At 47.7% G+C, this 22,066-nt stretch overlaps 2 protein-coding genes and 1 long non-coding RNA gene across 4 annotated transcripts in view; 2 read left to right on the top strand and 1 right to left on the bottom strand.

Annotated features, from left to right (window-relative positions):
- Positions 1-1,222: 1,222 nt before the first annotated feature.
- Positions 1,223-1,944, top strand: LOC117070174 (glutathione S-transferase Mu 5-like). The gene has a single exon (XM_033188912.1). It carries the CDS (start codon positions 1,276-1,278, stop codon positions 1,930-1,932), a length of 657 nt encoding a protein of 218 aa, XP_033044803.1. The 5' UTR covers positions 1,223-1,275; the 3' UTR covers positions 1,933-1,944.
- A 4,898-nt stretch (positions 1,945-6,842) lies between these two features.
- Positions 6,843-22,066, bottom strand: part of FAM174B (family with sequence similarity 174 member B) — a 47,218-nt gene continuing 31,994 nt past the window's right edge. The window contains exons 2-3 of the mRNA XM_033188911.1: positions 19,266-19,397; positions 6,843-8,919 (exon numbers count right to left, since the gene is read on the bottom strand). Of these exons, the coding sequence (XP_033044802.1) occupies positions 8,916-8,919; positions 19,266-19,397 (136 nt within the window). The 3' untranslated portion in view covers positions 6,843-8,915. The remainder of the gene's footprint in view (positions 8,920-19,265; positions 19,398-22,066) is intronic.
- LOC117070176 lies at positions 7,701-21,448 on the top strand. 2 transcript variants are annotated; one of them, XR_004431815.1, is made up of 4 exons: positions 7,701-7,792; positions 12,978-13,109; positions 13,654-13,787; positions 21,362-21,448. It is a non-coding gene; the product is annotated as an uncharacterized LOC117070176 (long non-coding RNA). The 2 variants fall into 2 exon arrangements; XR_004431816.1 differs by having other exon boundaries at positions 7,702-7,792; positions 13,026-13,109.

Raw genomic sequence — 22,066 nt, 5'->3', positions numbered from 1 at the left:
TTAAGATGGTGGGCCTGTGTCACCCAAAGTTGCCACCTCTGAAATGCCCATAATAAAGGTGACAAGAGGGAGATCTCATTCTACTGGGTATAATATTCCATCCTGCCCGACTTTGCTTCCCTGAAGCTGAATTCACTCTGCTTTTAAGAAATGGATATTGTCGCCAGCCCGGGGGCTCACACCTATAACCCCAACACTTTGGGAGGCCGAGGCAAGAGAGAGGATCACTTGAGCCCAGGACTGTGAGGCCTGCCTGGGTAACAGTAAGATCCTGTCTCTACAAAAAATTAAAAACTAGCTGGGTGTAGTGACACGAGACTGTAGCCCCAGCTACTTGGGAGGCTGAGGTGGGAGGATCACTTGAGCCTGGCAGGTTGAGGCTGTAGTGAGCCATGATTATGCCACTGGGTGACAGAGCAAGACCTTTTCTCCAAATTAAAAAAGAAAAAGAAAAAGAAAAGAAAAGAAATGGAGGGGCTGGATTATGCAGGTGAACAAACAAGCCCTTCTGTGGCCTCCTCTCCACCTTCATCCTCCTCCTCTAGCCAGAGATACATCCATGGGCCCCAATCCCCCAAGCACCAGTCACCACCAACTTCTTACCTCCAAGAAAGAGAACAGCCTCAGGGGACCCCCCCCACCACCACCTCAGCACTCTCTCTGGGCCTCTGCGGTCTCACACAACTCCGTAGCTTTCGCAAGGCGGAGAGCCGAGGGACCTGATTGGGATCAGGGCCCACCCTTCTGCAGGGCTGACCCTGACCTTAGGCCAAGTCCCAGCACTGGGTGGCAATGTAGCACTGTGGGTAGCATCCAGGCCTCCAAGCAGCAGACACACCACTGCTAGCAAGGGATCTGGGTGCGTTTATTACCAAAGCCTTGGTTTCCTAGCTTGACAAGTAAACATCCCAACAGAGAAACTACTTTGTAGTGTTGCTGGACACATTAATGAATTAGTGCTATGTGCCTGGTAGTGCTTTAAAGACATCAAAATATCCAATTCATAATATCCAGATGAAGTAGGTACTGCTGTTGTTTCCCTCTTACAGACAAAGAGAGGGTATCGAAGAGAGGTTAAGAGATGTGCCTAAGGCCTTTTGTGGCAAATGTTAGAACCAGGATTCCAGCCCAGGAAGTCTGGCTCCAGAGTCCAAGCTAGTCTTACTATGCAAATGAGTGTCTTTACAATGCATGTAAAGTCTTCAATGCAATGCCAGGAACATATTAAAAGCTCAATAAATAGGCCTGTCTGCAGAATCCGCACCAACAGGCACCATGCCCATGATCCTGGGGTACTGGGACATCCGCAGGCTGGCCCACGCCATCCGCCTGCTCCTGGAATACACAGACTCAAACTACGAGGAAAAGAAGTACCTCATGGGACATGCTCCTGACTATGACAGAAGCCAGTGGCTGAATGAAAAATTCAAGCTGGGCCTGGACTTTCCCAATCTGCCCTACTTGATTGATGGGACTCACAAGATCACCCAGAGCAACGCCATCATGCGCTACATTGCCCGTAAGCACAACCTGTGTGGGGAGACAGAAGAGGAGAAGATTCGTGTGGACATTTTGGAGAACCAGCTTATGGACAACCGCATGGAGCTGGCCAGACTCTGCTTTGACCCAAATTTTGAGAAACTGAAGCCAAAGTACTTAGAGCAACTCCCTGAAAAGCTAAAGCTCTACTCACAGTTTCTGGGGAAGCGGCCATGGTTTGCAGGAGACAAGATCACCTTTGTGGATTTCCTCGCCTATGATGTCCTTGACATGAAGCGTATATTTGAGCCCAGCTGCCTGGATGCCTTTCCAAACCTGAAGAACTTCATCTCCCGCTTTGAGGGTTTGAAGAAGATCTCTGCCTACATGAAGTCCAGCCGATTCCACCGAGGTCTTTTGTTCGGAACGACAGCCACGTGGAACAGCACATAGGGCCCCGTGATGCCGGAAGATGGGAGGGAAGAGCCGGCCCTGCTGCCTGTGACCCTGGAGAACAGCCCGACTCCCTGGACCCACCTTTTTTCTTTCTCCTTCTTTCTACTCTCTTCTCTTCCCCAAGGCCTCATTGGCTTCCTTTCTTCTAACATCATCCCTCCCTGCATCAAGGCTCTTTAAAGCTTCAGCTCCCCACTGTCTTCCATCAAAGTCCCCCTCCTAACATCTTTCTTTTCCTGCACTAACGCCAACCTGACTGCTTTTCCTGTCAGTGCTTGTCTCTTCTTTGAGAAGCCAGACTGATCTCTGAGCTCCCTAACACTCTCCTCAAAGACCATCTGCATGCCCTGCTTCCTTTGCTAGGTCCCTAGCTCTGTGTGATGCCCAGTAAAGCCTGAACCATGAAAAAAAAAAAGCTAAATAAATAGTAACTGATGCTCTTGGCTGCTGGGATGCCTCAGTAAAGCAGATGGCGGCCACCCTGTGCTCTGTGTACAAACCTCATCTCCCTCCTACACCAACAGCCTTATGAGTCAGGAGTGTGCCTGTCTTGTCCACCTTTGCATTCCAGCAGGCCCCAGCATCATGCCTGTGGCTCTCTGAAGACCTGCTGGATGCATAAGATGACACCCATTTATCAAGCACCCACTGTGTGTGCCTTATCTCATTCAACCCTCCCACTGCCTCATGGGCAAGCTGGGCATTGCAGCATCTTGGCAAAGGGACACCACCCCTCCACCAGTGTGGGGTGAACAGTGGATAGAAAGCGATTGATTTGCCAGGCAGTAGACTGCCCTGGAGTAGACTTCAAATGAAACAGAGATTATTTATTCCATGTCATTGGTTACTTTATGTAGTGCTTACACAACTCTGCTCTTCTTCACTTTCTATTCCAAAACATTTCCAGTATTTATTTTCCATGGATGGTGATTCCAACTAAAGGAAAGAGAGAAAAGTGCGCTGACGCTGACCAAGACCTTGAGGGGACTAAGAGGGAAAGTGACAGCATCACATAATGAGAGCTGATGTAAAGGCTGGCCGAATCAAGAAACGGTCTCAAAACCTTACAATGTAGGAAACAGAATCATCACAAAGAAAAACAATGTGATCTTGGAACAGTGGCGACCTCAAAGCACATCTCTACATCTTGATAAGAAAACAGAGGAGACATAGAAAATCCACCAGAACCAGACTCCAATTTGGCCTGTGGTCTGTCATAACATCACAGGCACCAGAGTGGGCTCTTTGGTGATGAGAGCAGAACTGAAAATGGAAATGGAAATCAAACACACAGCCTAAGTCAGGTCCCAGGTTAGCTGACCTGCTCCTAAGGTCTGCTAGGCTCAGGCCAGGATATCAGTGGAGGCCCCTGGTCTGCAGCCCATTCCCCTTCTCCTGCCATCCCCATCCAGGCATTGTAGCAAGGGGCCTTGCACATGAATGTGGACACCCCGGGCTGCATGTGTGAGCTCCAGCCATGTCCACGTCTCAGTCACAGCTGGCCATTCTCAGCCAACGCATGGGCATACAAGTGGCCCTAGGGAAGATAAACCCAGTGCAGGCCCTGGGAGCTAGCAAAGGGGCATTTGAGCAGAGAATTACAGAAAAGGAAGGATCTGGGGGTCCAGGGGATGTCCCAAAATGTCCCTTTTGCCCTGCAGACCTCTTTCCCCATTGGGGAGCTGCAGCCAGAGTGGGAGCCTCTTGGAACATATGACCTTGTCTCTTTGGCCCAGAGCTGACGTCTTATGCTATCCCAAGTGTAAGCGGTTTTGGTCTCAAAAGAAAAGTCCCCTCCTCTTCCCTTCAGGGAAAAGTGCTGAAGAGGGCAGGACACTGGTGGTTTGAGATCTACCCCTTAGAAACCATGTGACCCTGTGCCGTGACTGACCTTCCTAGACCCAGCCCTGTGTGTACAAAATGAAGACAAACACCTACCTCACCACCGTGTTGGCAGGACTCAAAGAATGACAAAGTGCCAAGCAAATCAATGTTTTCTTATGGATAGCCAGGGAGGTGAATATGATTCAGGGGAAACAGCCCTGGGCCTATGGAAATGATCAGTCTGCTCCAGGAATAATACCTACCTAAAGGATGCTGTTAGGACTGAATACGTGTGTGTGCAAAGGCACCTGGCACACAGGAAGAACTCAAAAACTATTCATGGTGGAGGTGGTGGTGCTGGTGACGACCATTGCTGGTGGTGCTGGTGGTGCCAGGCACCTGCAGATATTTGGCTCAATTACATATTTTAATGATCACAATAACCAAAGAGGTGTGTTCCTATAGTGCAGATGGAAAAAGTGGGGCCAAGATCACAGGGTTCGTGAGTGAAGAGTGAGGCCAGAAACACATGCCTGCATCCGATTCCTCTTCTGCATCCGATTCCTCTTCTGCATCCGATTCCTCTTCCCACCACACTCAGCACCACCTGATTGGCTGTCTTGCAGACTCTGGGGATAATTCATTCACAACACTCTTACCTGCTCACAATAGGAAGCCTGTTCACAGCACCCCAGGCCAGATCAGCATTGAGACATTTATACTAGAGACGGTGGGCCACCTGCTTTGCCAACAGACACACAAGAGCTCCTTGTGTTCCCGTCCACATCAACTCGGCTCATCAAAAAACCCATCCCAGGGAAAATGAGCTTGCTGATAAACCAACTAAGCGTAACAAGAAATACCAGCAAACTTTGAGGCACTTTACAAGGAAAGTCACACCCAAGTACTTGTTGGACCCAAGAAGACTCATGTAGCAAGGCAGGGAGTGGCTCACGACAGCCACCCGAACAGTCACTTCTATTTGGTTCTCGAAAATAATGGAAAACAAACTCGGTTTTCACAAGTGGTATGCTGTGTACACTGAGTCCACATCAGGTGTTCTTGAATTCTCTGATAAATAAAAACCACAAGCAATTGTGGCACCACCAGGCTGGAGGGAAGCACTGGCTCGCACCTGTCATTAGGAGCAGCCTGGGGGCCTTATGGGGCAGACCCTTTTCCTGAACTAGTGGTGCTGGAGTGAACACCTTCCAGGTCCCCAGGGCTCGCCCCTCACCCTGAAAAGATTAAATCATTTATTTGCATAAGAAAATATCTAACCCAAATACAGGAGGCACAGGCGGACACAGGGAGCTGTGGTTACAATACAAGCAACATCTGGACCTGCAAACTCATGATGCTGCTACAAGAAGTGCGTGCAGGGAAGGTGGGTGGCTGGGGAGGCAGCCCAGCATCATCCCCAAAGTCTTTACTACTGCTCTCCCCTCTGATGAGTCACAATGCTCTTTGTTGGTGATGCTTGTAACATAACCCTCCTCTCCCCTCTTCAGCAACTGGCAACATCAAGGTGCCAATCTCTTTTTTTTTTTTTTTTTTTGAGACAGAGTTTCGCTCTTGTTGCCCAGGGTGGAATGCAGTGGCGTTATCTCAGCTCACTGCAACCTTTGCCTCCCAGGTTCAAGTGATTCTTCTGCCTCAGTTCCCCGAGCAGCTGAGATTACAGGCACCTGCCACCGCACCAGGCTAATTTTTATATTTTTAGTAGAGACGGGGTTTCACCATGTTGGCCAGGCTGGTCTCGAATCCTGACCTCAGGTGATCCACCCGCTTCCCAAAGTGCTGGATTACAGGCATAAGCCACCACACCCAGCCGCCAATCTCTTTAAATAGCTTCAGCTGCCAAATCTCACCAGCAAGTTTGGGTCGCTGATGCCTACCCCTCTTCTCCTATAGACTCTGCTCTTCTGGGTAATTTCCCCTGATTCCCTTAAAATGATACCAACACCCAAGAATTTCACCAAATGGGGCAAGCATGGGACACAAACTTACTACTGCATCAAGGGCCCTTTGAGGCTAATGTGGCATGTCCTTATAAAGCATCCCCCATCCCCACATGGTGTAAGAATAACCATACAATTCAGGCTTTCCTAACAGGAGATGCAAGCAGTAGAGGGAGAGGCTTTGATGTTAGGACTTTAACTTACTGGCTTCCCGCAGGTGTTCCACGGCACAGCAGGGGAAACAGATTTTGTAGAAGAGGTCAAGGTGAGGATGAAGCCTCAACAGAATCTTCAAAACCAAAAGGCAAGTTGCAGTACCCGCTGACCCTCCGCCACGCAGAGACCGCTGCGGACGCTGAAACACCCTCCTCCCTGTCAGGCTGGCTTGTCCCCGGGCGTCTGAACAAGCCAGCCTGACAGGATGGGTACTCAGTGGAGGACACTCTCTGAGAAGACTGAGATGGTGGGGAAACCCACTCTCCAGGGCTGGCTTCCCACGCAGCTGTTTGGAGAAAGAGCTACCCTGGAGAACCTTAGTCACCGCTGTAGTTAGAGAGAAGACCGAGCACAGGAGTAGCTCCTCGCAGAGGAGGGACACAGACCACACCCCAGCTTCTTGGTGACCTCCAAGGGAACCAGTTGGAACGGCAGCAAATGGGCTTTTCCTCTGGCTTTTGCTCACCTCGCTGTGCACCCAGCCCAGATACATTCCACACTTACTCATAGAAAGAGTAAAGCAAGCTGGGTATGAGGCAGTTACAAGCTAGCAATTTTTTATGTGATTGATTCTATCTTCTCTGGAGATGCCCCAGGATTCTCTGGAAACAATTAGGGCTCAGTATTTCCTAGCCAAGGAGTAAACTTCCAGGAAATGAGCAAGTGAGCCTCCAATTGTATATGTAAATGTAAATTGTGTACGTAGATGTAAAAACAGCATGCACGCCCCTCCACCCCCAAGCCTTTTTCATTTCCAAGCTTTTCTCTAAATCACCAGGATCCAAATACCTCCCACCCAGCTCCCATCCCTGCCCTCCTCCTCAGCCTTGGGCCCACATCTGTCTTCACAAAAGGCGCCTCACTGGCCTGCACCACAGAAAACATCCAAGCCCAAGGTACACATGGTTTGTGTCTAAAGGGTTTTTATTGGAGAGCCTGTAGTGCTGAAGTGCCACCAAGGATTTGGAAGGTCACTCTCAGCAGCTGCCACTTCTACCAGGACCAGTGGCAAGCCCCTGGCAGATGGAGCCCAGGTATTTCCGCGTAAGGCAGAGGAATCCGGCTTTTCCATGAGATTCAGCTGCAGTTGTCGAAAACCCTGTATGAGCCAGCAGTTCCAGTTCAAAGGTTGAGGGGGCGAACAGCTGCGAGGTGGCTGGGCTCCTGTGAGTCACCACTCAGGCCTGAGTATACCGTGGACAGGAGAGATAAAGCAGCCACGGCTGTTCTGTTGCCAGTTCCACCCCTCTGGCAAACAGATGGGGGAAAATAGAGAAGGAAAGTCAACAAAGAAGGTGAAATGCAGGGAGCAGAGACTACACACAGGCCCCCCGTGGCTGGCAATGCCATGCGTGGTGGGCCGGCTGCGCCATCCTCACACAGGGCTTCCCACGGGCTCTGCTCTTTCCTGCAGAGGCCAGACTGCCTTCCTGGCAGGTGGAGGCTGCCGAGCTCCCATGCCCCTTCCCACATATCCCCACTCTTCTCAGAAAACTGAAGAACCTGAAGATGGAGGTGAGTCAGGAAAGGCTGGAGTTTTCATCCAAAAAAAGAGAGTAGGACAACAAACAGGCAAATACACAAACCCTGGAGCAATGCCAGGAAAAGAGGGGGAAATAAAAAATAAAAAAATTAAAAACACATTTCTAGAGACAGCAAAATCCCAGGGTCCCAAAGGCACTGCTAATAGACTAATAGAAGCATCTTTGTTGCAGCCAATCACCTCTAGCCTGGGAACACCGCTAGTCGGGAGGCCTCAATCAACCTGAGAAGTCAGCCCAAGGCCCTGTCTTCAGAAGCCAGCAGCAGATCTCTGGGTCACATCACCAGCGAGTCCTCACTTCACCCGTTCAGAGGTGAGCCACTCTCACCTGAACCTCTGCCTTCCTGCAGGGACCTCCTGGGTCCTGTTGGGTCTCCTGGGTCCAGGTGGGTTTCTAGTCCAGCCCAGTCTAGACTGACTTCAAATATAGTCCCCTGACAGTGTGCTTTTTTCCAGCCAGCTGAATCACCGTTCATTTTTAAAATGGTTTTTAAAAATTACATTTCTAATGCAAACAATGTAGAACTGTGACAGAGCAGAGGGACAACAAAACACAAAGAATGCTGCTAATCACAAGCTGCCTAGCACTTTCCTTTCCCTTCAGAGAAGGAGAAACTTTTATCACACATGTGCATGTGAGCACAAGTGCACACAGACACAGTTTCTCCCTGATACTAGAAATTCTTTGTGAAGTAGCCATGCTGATTTCTGCTGAACCTCTTTTTTTAAGAAAGAAAGAGGAAGGAAGGAAGGAAGGAGGAAGGAAGGAAGGAAGGAAGGAGGAGGGAGGGAGGGAAGGAAGGGGAGAGAGAGAGAGAGAGAGAAGGGAGGGAGGGAGGGAGGGAGGGAGGGAAAGGAACCACAGACATGTCCAGGTCTGGAAGGGGCTGACCAGCTCTAAGCACATCCACCTTGAACTCTGACACAGGTAATGCCAAAATGAGGCCAGGACCTGATCAAGCCAAAAAAACAGCAAAGGATCAGATGGGGTCCAATGTGTAGATCCAGTAGAGAAGAATGTCAGAAATTCTAAATACACAGTTGGACATCCTTCAGGCTTGTTTTAGATTCTTGATCCTCCTGATCTCTTTTACTATTGTCAACAATTGTCTTAAAAACACTTTTTTAAAATCAACATGTTTCTACCCTTTGCTCCGTAGCAAGGCACAAAGCCTCTTACACGGGGAGTAGAAATGGGGGATACTTTAAAGGGGCGCCCAAAGGGTGGCAGAAGCAACTCCGTTGTGGTGATGTGGAAACGAGCTTGCCAGTGACACTCTGAGCAGACGCCTGACACCCACGATGGAGCTGGAGTTTTATACATAACATTCGTTTTGGTTTCAACACCTCTGACGCGAGAGGGCTTCCAGGTCTTCACACCCCAGGTTGCAGCTGACCAACTTTCCACAGGATGCCAACAGACTGGGAAACAGGTTTTACCTAAAAGAAAGGGAAGGACAAGAGTCAGCCCCTTACGGCAGAGCCCCACACCCATTCTGACCCCTCCTGAACATCTCTATCCCTCACCCTCTCAGCCATTGAAAAGGTCACAGTCTCCAGCCACAGGACCTTTGAGGGTGCTGTCTGGAAGGCACAATCCACTCTTCCAGCAAACCCCCTCCCTCCCCTCAGCTCCCAACTAAGGATCCCTCCCCCAGCTCCCCACACAGACTCCCTAGAACATAACCTCTTTCTCCTTATATCTATCCCTCCTTGCCAGCACTTCCAGGGTGTTTACACTAGGGGTTGGAAAACTTCTTCTGTAACAATCCAGAGAGGAAATACTGTAAACTCTGCAAGTCCCGCAATCACGGTGATAACTCCTCAACCCTGCTGTGGTGGTGGAACAGCAGCCACAGCAAGAAATGCTTGGCCATGACTGTGTTCCAGTAAAATCTTATTTATAGACACTGAAATTTGAATTGCATATTACTTTCTCTTGTCATAAAATAGTATTTTTCCTTTGGTTCTTTTTCAACCATTAAAATGTGAAAATCATTCATGGCTCCTGAGCTGTACAAAAACAGACAGCGTGCTGGATTTGGCCCCTGGGCCATAGTTTGCTTATTGCTTAGACTGGGAGCTTGAGACAAAAGCCGCGTCTAAGCTTCCTTACCTTTAAACCCCAGGCCCACACCACAGTGTCAGACAACATAAGAAGTACAATAAATAAGTTTAGGCCAGACATGGTGGCTCAAGCCTGTAATCCTAGCACTTTGCGAGGCTGAGGCGGGTGGATCACATTCTGGCTAACACAGTGAAACCGCGTCTCTACTAAAAATACAAAAAATTAGCCAGGCGTGATGGTGGGCACCTGTAGTCCCAGCTACTCAGGAGGCTGAGGCAGGAGAATGGTGTGAACCCGGGAGGCAGAGCTTGCAGTGGGCCGAGATTGCGCCACTGCACTCCAGCCTGGGCGACAGAGCGAGACTCCGTCTCAAAAAATAAGTTTAAAAACTGAATCTGCGGCCAGGCGTGGTGTCTCAGGCCTGTAATCGATTCTAGCACTTTGAGAGGCCACAGCGGGTGGATCACTTGAGGTCAGGGGTTTGAGACCAGCCTGGCCAACATGGTGAAACCCTGTCTCTACTAAAAATACAAAAATTAGCCAGGTGTGGTGCCACACGCCTGTAATCCCAGCTACTTAGGAGGCTAAGGCATGAGACTCACTTGAACCCGGGAGGCAGAGGTTGCAGTGAGCTGAGATGGCACCACTGTACTCCAGCCTGGGTGACAGAGAAAGACTGTCTCAAAAAAAAAAAAAACTGAATCTGCTCAAGACATCATCTAAAGGGACTTTAGAAAAGGAGGGAAAATTTGACCAGTTAAAGCTGCCACCATCACCTCTTGATGTTTGATTATGGGCATTTTATAATTACATGAGCAAAAATAACAAGGATTTAACAGAATTTACAAAATAATGAACTGCCTGTCATAATATTACATAATGCCAAATATATTACCATATCAGGTAGCTATTTACTAGAAGATGTAAACATCCTATTTTAGGAAATACATAATTATTTGTAGGAAAGGGCCATGATATATATAACTTACCCTCCAATGGTTTAGTAAAAACCGTTTATGTGCACACACACACATATATACATGGATGAATCAGAAAGCAAACAGGCAAAAAATGTTAACAGGAAAATATGAGTTAAAAGTACAAGGGAGTTCCCTACACTATTTTTATTTTTGCGTGAAATTTAATTTTTTTTCCACATAAGTTGTTTAAAGAAAAAACATAAGCCAGGCACGGTGGGTCATGCCCGTAATCCCAGCACTTGGGGAGGTCCAGTTAGGAGAATCACTTGAACCCAGTAATTAAAGACCAGACTGGGCAACATAATGAGAGCTTGTCTCTACAAAAACTACAAAAATTAGCTGGACATGGTGGCGTGTGTCTGTAGTCCTAGCCACCCAAGAGGTTGAGTGGGACGATCACTTGAACCCAGGAGGTTGAGGCTACAGTGAGCCAATATCTTGCCACTGCACTCCAGCCTGGGTGACAGAGCAAGATCATCTTTAAAAAATACCCTACTCAACATACTAGAGAAAGAGAGAAATCTCCAGCAAGCCATGTCCAAGTTGTACAGGAGGCTGGCTTTCTTACACTGATCCCCTGGCCCCTTCTGTAGGTTGGGGAGTCGGGGGAGCTATCCTCTCAAATCAACAACTTGAAGCCCAAGCACTCATACCCCCCACTGCAAAGAGGAAGGGACTAAGGACCCCCAATGTTAAGGCTCCTACCAGGTCTGACTCCACCATCAGGCCTTCCACTGCCTCTTGCTGCAAGGTCAAAGTCGAGGATGAGGGGTGGGGGCACAGGAACTGAGGAGGAGCAGTGAAGATTTTAAAGACCAAGAATCAGAGCAGAGGGCAGGGACCTGATCACCATAGCTGTGCCAGAGCAGATCTGGCCACAGCAGGCCTATGGGCTCTGGAGAAAGCAGCCGGCACAATCAACGCAGATGCAAACTCTGTACCACTGCCATTGTGAAATTCACCTCCGTGAGTGTCTGGGCATCCCACGGAACTGCTCTGAATCTTATGGGGATCCCCTATCAGGCTGTTTGCCCTCGCCTCACCCTCAGGTTGCTGTCTCTATCCATGTACTTAAGAAACGCCCACACGTACACAAGGTAGGGAGCCACACTGCTCATCGCAGAATCCTTCACGCTCCTCCATGGGGAGAAGTCCACCCGCACATGCAACGCCTGCCCAGGTCAGGCCTGGCCACTGGCTCTCTGGGTCTCTCCAGGAGATGGTAGAGCCATACCCCAAGTTTCAGCCATGTAGTTGGCTGGGCCTTCAGGCTCTCTGGGGTGACTAGGACTCAGGAACAATACTCCAGGGATAGTGGAGGGAACAAGCTGTCTCCAGAGGAGGCTGGTTGTAGTCCTGGCTCTCTCAATGTCATCTAGCTGTTTCCCTGTGGCCATCTATGGACCAGAAGCTTTGGGGCTCCCCCGAGGAGTGGCTTGGGGGGCAGAGGCTCAAAGCTGCCACTCACCCAACATCCCTATGCTGGCTCAAACGTCCCTGTGCCTGCACCTGCTGTTACTTCTCCCTGGAATGCCTTCACTACTCCCTGCATGTTGAGCCACCTTGGGCTCACTTCCTGGTCCTCTCAAACTCGTAAGTTTCACCTCCTCTGGGAAGAACTTATTGCCCCCTTCCTGGCTGCCCACAGCACCTGTTCCTTCCTCTGTGAGAGCCAGGTGGTCTTAGAAGTGGCCATGCTCAGCCAGGCGCAGTGGCTCACACCTGTAATCCCAGCATTTCAGGAGGCCAAGGCGGGTAGATCACTTGATGTTAGGAGTTCGAGACCAGCCTGACCAACATGGTGATACCCCATTTCTATTAAAAATACAAAAATTAGCTGGGCGTGGTAGCGGGAGCCTATAATCCCAGCTATTCAGGAGGCTGAGGCAGGAGAATCGCTTGAGCCCGGGAGGCAGAGGTTGCAATGAGCCAAGATCGTGCCACTGCACTCCAGCCTGGGCAACAAGAGTGAGACTCAGTCTCAAAAAAAAAAAAAAAAAAGTGGCCATGCTCCTGCTGTCTCCCACTCTCAACACAGGCCCTTTGAGGGCAAGGCCAGGCTTACCTAGCCTGTACTCATGGTGAAGGGAATTATTAGGCTCACCAACTAGACACGCTCTAGATGACAAGCAGAGATTCCAAAAGGCCTCTCTCAGCCCCACTTCTCATTCCCCAGAACTGCCAAACTGCTAGTGACATTTCATCATTAAGGTAAGTCAGAAAGAGTCAATGCCGACCACCACCCCCACCAAAATCTCTAGGAAGTGAAGGTATATTTAGCTGCCACGGCCCAGGCTTGTTCAGATTTCCCACTGTGCTATAGGATGACACTGGGTTACAACCATCCCACACAAGGAGACTGACATGTCCCAACTTGCATCTGGCCCATGTTTTATAAGAAGCTTGTCTGACAGGTGAAATAGCTGTCAACACAGGAGCACTTGTTGCAGCACCTGTCAGTGGTGTCCGGCAGTGGTCCAGCTAACCTCTCTGTGCAGCCGGCAAGGACACCCTGGGAAGAGGACGCAGCAGCCCCATGAGTGAACAACGGAGAAGCCGGAGGGAGGAGGCCTGGCCTGTCTGTGAGTATGTCTGAGACAGAGAGACATAGGGACACCACCACCATGTGTCAGGGACGCCTTTGGCAGTTCTACTGCTTCCATCCAGGGACACACAAGAAAAGAACATCTGAAAAACATGGCTTGCTTTTGCAAAAGCATTGATACTTAGGATGATTTGTGTCTTCCTTCCTTCCTTCCTTCCTTCCTTCGTTCCTTCCTTCCTTGGTTCCCTCCTTTCTTTTTCTTTCTTTCCCTTTCCTCTTTGTTTGTTTGATCACATTCCTGTTCACATAGGCTCCATCCTTATAGACATAAGACATAAGAATTTTTAAGGTGCCCTGGCTTTGAGCAAGACACCTTAAATGAAAACTGCCCGCAGGCTGCCAATAGTGCTTTCCAAAGAAACAAAAATTCTCCATGCAATGGCCATTTTTAACACATACGCTCTGCATTCTGCAAGGAAGAGGACTGGCAGAGGTTTATTCAAACTGGTCTGGGGATGGCTTCCGATGCTGTTTCAGATAGTTACCCTGCAAGTCACTGGCTCCTCTCCGGTTCCTTCCAGGCCTCAGAAGCTCATGATGCCCATTGTTTCCATACCCACCGCCCAGGCAGCTGTCCATCTGTCGATGCTCCTAACAGTTCACCCTCAGAAGACCACGAGGAAGCATGGGGTGCCCAGCCATTCAAAGGTCCTCAGTAAGTAGAAGCAGCTGCAGGAAGTCACTGCCTTGAGTGTGTTTAACAACTGCCATGAGGGCATCCATGGGGACTCAGAGCTCCCAGGTAGCAAGCCAGGTCTGTTTTCCCATACTCCCTGCCTACCCTGCAGAGGCCTCATGCTGCAAACCACACAAAAATGCCCTTGGTTTCCAAGACAAGACACCAGCCAAAGCCCTCAGCATTACAGCGGAAATCTCATGGGTTTCTAATTATACTCCCGAAGGAAGCCCTACCCACAAGAGGGTGGGAAGCAGGGATTTCTAGAATGCACGTCCACACACCCCACGGGGCCACACCTTTTCCACATATAAGAAGCGGGGACAGGGACCTCCCTCTTGGCAGGGAGGCAGGGCTGGCAGGAGCAGCGCGTTCTCCCAGCAGTGTGCCTTTGGGCTGCGCCTGTCACAGCTGCTGGGCCACCTGCCATACACACGGGAGGAAGAGCCCACATCTCTCTCGTCCTGGGGGATAACAAAGTCTCCTGTAATAAACCGGGAATGCAAAGAGGCCCAGAGCATCCACACAACTGCACACTATGCAACAAAGCTCAAAACACATGCAGCGGAAACCTAAATGCCTCTTGAAAGATAGAACCATTTCAAAACCCCAGGGCACTCTTATACTCAGTTAGCTATCATTTCTCCCTTCTAATTAGCCTTTTTAAGTACAGAGTTAGAGACTCATTTCTATAGAACTCCTCCCTCCCTCCCCAAACTCTGGCCCTACACACTTGAGGTCTTATCTCCTACCCTGCCTGTATTCTTATTTCTCCTTCATTTCCTACCTGGCTGAAAACTTCGAGAAAAAAAAAAAAAATCCTGGCTGATAGGTAAAGGCTCTAGGTCACAAGATGTTATCAGAGAGTTACCTGGGAAAGAATAAGAAGCAGGTTATTCTGCCTTACTGCCCTGGTGCCAAAAACATGATTTTCCTCTTTCCACTCAATCATAAAATAACCCAAAGTCATGATTCATCTGATTTAAATGTAGTCTGTTTCCTAGAGAGAACTGAAACATTTGGTTGAGTTATGTCTAAATGGGAAAAACAAGAACCTGTGAACAGATTAGCAATGTGGAGACAAAGAAGTTCACAAAAACATTAAACCAAACATGCAACGTCCTAAACTCTTTGTTCTTTCACACCTATTGACCTGAAAAGTTGCTCATGATTCATTGTTTGGGTAGAAAAACATGCCAAAACAGCGTGTATAATACAGTCTTATTTCTACAAAAAAGAAAGTTCCACATATATGTCCTCACACACACTCTAGTGGTTACTGGTAAGTAGTGAGATGATAGGTAATTGTATCTTTCCTGTTTATTATCTGTATTTTCTACAGCTTAACATTACCTCTGTAATAAGAAAAGCCAGCACTACTTAGTCTTTCTAAACAGTCAGTCATCTTTAGGCCTGAGGACTGCAGTGGGCTTGTGTCTAGTGACTCACCTCCAAGTTCACTCACATTCTGATTTTATTTCAACCACAAACAGCACAAACTTTCCAAGGAAGGAAAGCAGAAAAGGCAAAAGAAGAGATAAAACGTTTAAGGACTTGGGAGCAGGGACAGGGACTCTTCTTAGTCCCAGATGACATATCTACACAGAAAACCCAAAGATTCCACATTTATCCTACAAGAATTAATAAAAGTTTAGCAAGGTTGCTGGATTTTTGTTAAAACATCAGTATCTTTTAAAAATAACTGCAATAAACAAAAAGTTTAAAGATAATATTTTTTAAGAGATGTCAGAGACAAAGTCATGAATCATGAGGTGGCGGCTTGCAGAGAAATCTGCTTTTGACACTGTCCCCAGAATGACAGCAGAGAGAACCTGGCAGCCCCAGAAGCAGAAATCCAGGCATGGAGATTGATCAGTGGGGCAAAGGGGTTCTTTAAGGCTGATGGTCTGGAGCGGGAAACTAATACAAAGGGATCTGCAGGGTCCGGAGTTTCTGCCTAGAATAGGGGCAGAGGAGACACCACTAAGGTGCTTCAGGGAGCTAACACTTCCTGTATTGAAAACCACCAAGTGTTGGCCAGGTGCCATGGCTCACACCTGTAATCCCAGCACTTTGAGAGGCCAAGGTGGGTGGATCACGAGGTGAAGAGATTGAGACCATCTTGGCCAACATGGTAAAACCCCATCACCACTAAAAATACAAAAAATTAGCTGGGCATGGTGGCACATGCCTGTAGTCACAGCTACTCAGGAGGCTGAGGCAGGAGAATTGCTTGAACCCAAGAGGCGGAGGTTGCGGTGAGCCAAGACAGTGCCACTGCACTCTGGCCTGGGCGACAGAGAAAGATTCCATCTCAAAAAAAAAAAAAAACAAAACCACCAAGTGTTGACAGGTCCCGCCTATTGCTGTGTCAGATAGAGATGCAATGCACATCTTTAAAGTGGCCAACAAAAATGACCCAGAGCATGCCTGGAGACCAGGGGTCTCACTTACTTTTGCCCTTGCAACACGCCAGCCAGCAAGCCAACCTGGACTTTCAAAACACAAGCTTGGACTTGTCTGTTAACTTTAATACCCACCAGGTGGTTTACCTTTAGTAGTTTACCTTTAGTAGTTAGTTTGTTTCACAGCCAGCATATGGCACTCATTGTCAGCCTAGAAAAGGAACTCGCTCCATTGTTTGAAGAACTGAGACAAGCTGTGGAAGTTTCTTAATCTGACACTGGTTTCAATGTGTGCCTTATCTTCATCATACCAGACACAATGTCAATCCAGCAACCAGGCCACAATAATACAGATGTCTATGCCCTCAGGGAAAGGCCCCTCTTCCCACCTTCTAGGAAACAGTCTATAAAGAGAATTTCTGAGCAGATTGATTGTTATATTTCTTTGTTTAGGGTCTTCTCTTATTTAGTGGGATGTGGAGATACCACAAAAATCGTTCCGTCTATCATGGTTCCCATGGAGTTAGCTCAGTCACCAAAGATTGATGAGATGCTGTTCAGTGGCTCAGAATCAAAACACTACATTGATCCACTTGAACCATTAAATGCTCCCTATTGTACAATATTCCCAGCCCTGCAGGAGGAAGTGTACTCTTGACTGTGAATAGTGATGAGGACATGGTTTTCTTCACATTATATTTTACTTCTTTGTATTGAGTGTGAGACAGATAAAATGGCTTAGCAATAAAATCAATAGAGTCACTAACTTTCCTATGTACACAGTCATCCCTTGGTATCCTCAAGAGAATTGGTTCCAAGACCTCCTGCAAAGACCAAAATCCACAGATGCTCAAGTCTTTTATATAAAATGGTATAGTATTTGCATGTATCCTATGCACATTCTCTAGTATACTTTAAATCATCTCTAGATTATTCCTAATACCTAATACAATGTAAACACAAGGTAAATAGTTGTTACTATATTGTTTTTTGGATTTGCATTATTTTCACTGTTGTATTGTTTTTTTCCCAAAATTTTCTTTTTTCTTTTTTTTTTAAGACAGGGTCTTCTTGCTCTGTTGCCCAGGCTGGAGTGCAGTGGCATGCTCACGGCTCACTGCAGCCTTGACCTCCCAGGCTCCAGTGATCCTCCCACCTCAGTCTCCCAAGTAGCTGGGACTACAGGCATGCACCACGATGCCTGGCTAATTTTTGCATTATTTTTTTTGTGTAGAGGTGGGGTTTCACTATGTGGTCCAGGCTGGTCTCAAACTCCAGAGCTCAAGAGATCTGCACTCCTCGGCCTCTCAAAGTACTGAGACTACAAGCATGAGCCACCATGCCCGATGCCAAGTATTTTCAATTTGTGGTTGGTTGAGCCTGCAGATGTGGAACCCTCAGGTACAGAGGGCTAACTGTGCATTATTTTGTGGTATGGATAAATATTACCAACTGATTTGATTATTTTCAAAGGGTGCTGCCCTTTACCTAACATGCAAATTACAGCTAAGGGGATTTTTCTCCCATTCTGCTATCCATAACCAATCCGTTTTAATGTTTTCAAGTTCTTCATAAGATTTAGGTGTGATTCACTAACAAACTCAGCTTCCAAACCCAGTATGTATGTAAACATGATAATAGTCTTTTTTCCAGATATGAGTATAAATAAAATAGTACTTTAAAGTAAAACTTTACATATCAAAATGTAAAACACCTGTAAGAATATATCTAATAAAAATGTATAAAACATTTATACATAAATTTTTGAAAGTACTGAATAACATTTTTTTAAATACCTAATAAATGGAAAATCCATTCCCTATTCATGGATTGGAAAAGTCAACGTAAAAGTGCTGATTCTCCCTAAATTGATCTACAGGCAATGCAGTTCCAATCAAAATCCCAAACATTTGTCTTGTTGAATCTGACAACTGATTTATGCAGAAGGGCCAAGGACTGCCAAGGCTGTGCTGAGGCACACAGGTGTGGAAGGCTCGCCTTCCCGGACATGCAGAAGCCACGGAATCTGGGGAGCCCAGACAGGGACCAGCCTGCATTTCTATTCCACTTTTACTACTAATTGGGACTTTGGTCAAGCAGTGCCCCTTCTCTGGATCTTCAAGCCCTCGTCTCAAAACTATGCTCATCCTCACCTCTTCCATTAAGAAGCTCACATATTCAAAGTACACCTCAAAATGATCTGAAAACCCACACTACAATCCTAAAGTCACAAAGTCACCTGCCTTTGGAGCTCATCAGTAAACTCCATCCAAGCAGGAATGCCACCCACCCAGTCACCCACATCCTCAGCTACTGACGTAAGTGAGGCTGAAAGATAAGTTTCTGTTTGGGTGCCTGGTGTGTGGCACACATGGCTGCTTGGGCCGGACCCCCACAGCCAGTGGACATCTAGCTTGTTGTCTGAAGCACAATCCTCCTTTTCCTTCTTTAAAGGTGACTTTGTGTTCTCATTTGGGAAAAGCAATAAATAAGCAATTCTCTGCTGGGTTTCCAGGTGCAGTGTGTTCTAGGAAGGGATCTGATATGGTTTGGCTGTGTCTCCACCCAAATCTCATCTGGAATTGTAGCTCCCACAACTCCCACGTGTTGTGGGAGGGACCTGGTAGGTAATTGAATCATGGGGGTGGGTCTTCCCGTGCTGCTCTAGTCCTGACAGTGCATAAGTCTCAAAAGATCTGATGGTTTTATAAGGGGGAATTCCCCTTCACAAGCTCTCTTGCCTGCCATCATCCATGTAAGATGCGACTTTGCTACTCCTTGCCTTCCACCATGATTGTGAGGCCTCTGCAGCCATGTGGAAATCTGAGTCAATTAAACTTCTCCTTATAAATTACCTAGTCCCAGGTATGTCTTTATTAGCAGCACGAAAATGGACTAATACAAGATCAGAGCAGGTCTCTCCATGTGCAGAACACCCCAGGACCCAACACTTAACCAAAAAACAAGAACACATGGACATCATGCCTGACCTTGAGGTCCCACCAACCCACTGCCCCAATCCCAGGAGGAAGCCTCTGTCTCCACCCTGTACCTGTATTTGATGTCGAATACTGTGGAGTCTTCATCCTCATCATCCTCTTCATTTAGTGGCGCCATTTCCACTCGCTCAGCTGGAGTGGTGATGATATCATACTTGCGGGTCTTCTTTAACCTCTTTCCTGACCTGCAGGAGAAGCAGCACATTCATGAGAACACAGCTGGGAGAGAAAGAGTCACTGGGCCCAAGCCCCAGAGGACCTGACAGCAACTTTGCAGCTGGTGTTAAGTCAGGTTTCCTTCCTCTGTCTGAGAGCATGAAGATCTGACAGAAGGCAAACCACGCTGCTGCCTCCAGCCTGGCTGCTGAGACCACTCCCAGCAGATTCGGTGAACGCCCTGCTAACCCACTTACGATCATGGGACCTCAAGTGAGTGACTGGCCTTGCTAACCCTTAAAGCAGAGGTCCCTGGCCTGAGCACTAAAAACTCAGTAAGCAAGATAAAGAATACACAAATTATATATATATATTTTTTTTTTTTTTTTTTTTTGAGACGGAGTCTCACTCTGTCTCCCAGGCTTGAGTGCAGTGGCACGATCTCGGCTCACTGCAAGTTCCGCCTCCCAGGTTCACGCCATTCTCCTTCCTCGGCGTCCCAAGTCCCAGGCACCCGCCACCATACCCAGCTAATTTTTTTTTTGTATTTTTCATAGAGAAGGAGTTTCGCTGTGTTAGCCAGGATGGTCTCGATCTCCTGACCTCGTGATCCACCCGCCTCGCCCTCCCAAAGTGCTAGGATTACAGGCGTGAGCCACGGTGCCCAGCCACAAACGCAGTATTTTAAGAAGGCAAAATTCATGCTTTTAAAAAAAACCCCAAAGATCAAGATGTCCAATGAGGACCAGGTTTGTCACAGCCTGATGCTTGAGGGTGCCGCCCTACAGGCCAGCCAGGGGAGAGCTGGGTCAGAAACGGGCTGCTCTGTGCTTGTGTGATCAGGGGCAAGTCAGTTCACCTCCCTGAGCTTCCATTCCCTCACAAACCACATTGGATAGGAAAAGTCTTCCTCACAGGTGAGGGAGAACTGCATGAGATGATGCAGTTATGCCTGCACACAGCAGGCTCCTGGCAAAAGTCACTATTAGGGATGATAAAGAGGAGTTAAATACACTACATCATTTCTCCTAGGTCAAGCGCTTGTGAAAATGAGGCAATTTTGTTTCCATCATGAGGATTCATAAGGAAAATGGTTACAACACTACAGTGTTCGGGTTTTGCTTCCTTGTTTTGTTTTGTGTTTTAAAGACAGGCTCTCGGCTGGGTGGGGTGGCTCACACCTGTAATCCTAGCACTTTGGGAGGCGGATCACGAGGTCAGGAGATTGAGACCATCCTGGCTAATATGGTGAAACCCCGTCTCTACTAAAAATACAAAAATTAGCTGGTCATGGTGGCAAGCGCCTGCAGTCCCAGCTACTCAGGAGGCACGGCAGGAGAATCGCTTGAGCCGGGAGGCAGAGGTTGCAGTGAGCTGAGATCGCACCACTGCACTGCAGTCGGCGACAGAATGAGACTCCGTCTCAAAATAAAATAAAGTAAAATAAAGACAAGGTCGTATTCTATCACCTAGGCTGGAGTGCAGTGGTGCAATCATAGTTCACTACAGCCTCAACCTCCCAGGCTTAAGCAATCCTTTCACCTCAGCTTCCTGAGAAGCTGGGACTACAGGTGCATGTCTCCAAACCTGGCTGGATTTTTGTTTCTATCTGTAGCAGAAATGAGGTCTTGTTATGTTGCCCAGGCTGGTCTCGAACTCCTGAACTCAAGTGATCCTCCTGCCTCAGCCTCTCAGAGTGCTGGGATGACAGGCATGGGCCACCAGGCCAGACCTAACACTATGTTTTTACCTTTAGGATGGTAGAGAGTCACCGTGGGCTGCAGGGAAAGCACTGACACAAGCCACTTCAGCCTCTAGCCTAAGACTCTCTGCACAAAGGCTGGGATATGTATCAGAACATGGCTGGAAGGTCTAGGATGCCACTGGGAATAACACTATTAGTGTGATGACTAACGTTCTTTGTGTTTGTTCCTCCACTCTCTTGAACTTTTTCCTAATTGCTTTGTATTCACTGATGTCCCTCCTTTTTCAGAATATTTAATACTGTCTATGAGAAACCAGCCAACCCAGAAAGTCATGAACGGGGCACTGAAGAATCAGGTTCCCTACACATTCTTCTTGCTGACTGTAAGCTATTCCTGAGTGGAGACCACATCAAAGACACATGCGAGATCTCTTTGTCTTCAGCACAGAGAAACTCTCCAGTAAGTTGGCAAAATGAATGAAAACAGAACTTCACTTTCACGTTTTCTAAAAATTTCTTAGCAACAGCAACTTGGTCTTGTCTTAACTGATACGATTTACCAAAAACATGGTTTACCAAAGTGTCACATCATGTCTTTGGCATAAAGCAACCTACACAACCCATAGCACCCACTTCTCATGTTTCCTTACGTAAAGAAAAGGAGTAGGATTTTGGAAGAGGGGGAAAAATCAGCTGTAAAGTCTGATGACACCCAAGCCTCATCACACAGCATTTTTCCTCTCTGCTTTCATCACAGGTGCACACACACACACACACACACACACACACACACACACAAGCATGGGTGTGAATCTACCTGGATTCTGAACACAGGATAAAGCATGGTGCAAATGCCAAGCCTGGTGGTAAGAGGATAAACCAAAGGGGCATACAGCCAGTCACCTTGCCAGTAGCCTTGGGACAACAGTATTTAGGAAGCAAGCTTTGTGTGGGACTTAAATGCTAACTTTATAAACAGTTGGATTCACATTC

The sequence above is a fragment of the Trachypithecus francoisi genome, unplaced genomic scaffold (genome assembly GCF_009764315.1).
Source record: "Trachypithecus francoisi isolate TF-2019V2 unplaced genomic scaffold, Tfra_2.0 Lachesis_group3, whole genome shotgun sequence".
NCBI lineage: Eukaryota > Metazoa > Chordata > Mammalia > Primates > Cercopithecidae > Trachypithecus > Trachypithecus francoisi.
Note: the sequence above shows the minus strand (reverse complement) of the source record. Positions and strands in the feature narration are given on the sequence as shown.

Bases quoted from the DNA above. Each gene is read 5' to 3' on its own strand.
- LOC117070174 (XM_033188912.1), top strand. From the start codon at position 1,276: ATGCCCATGATCCTGGGGTACTGGGACATCCGCAGGCTGGCCCACGCC.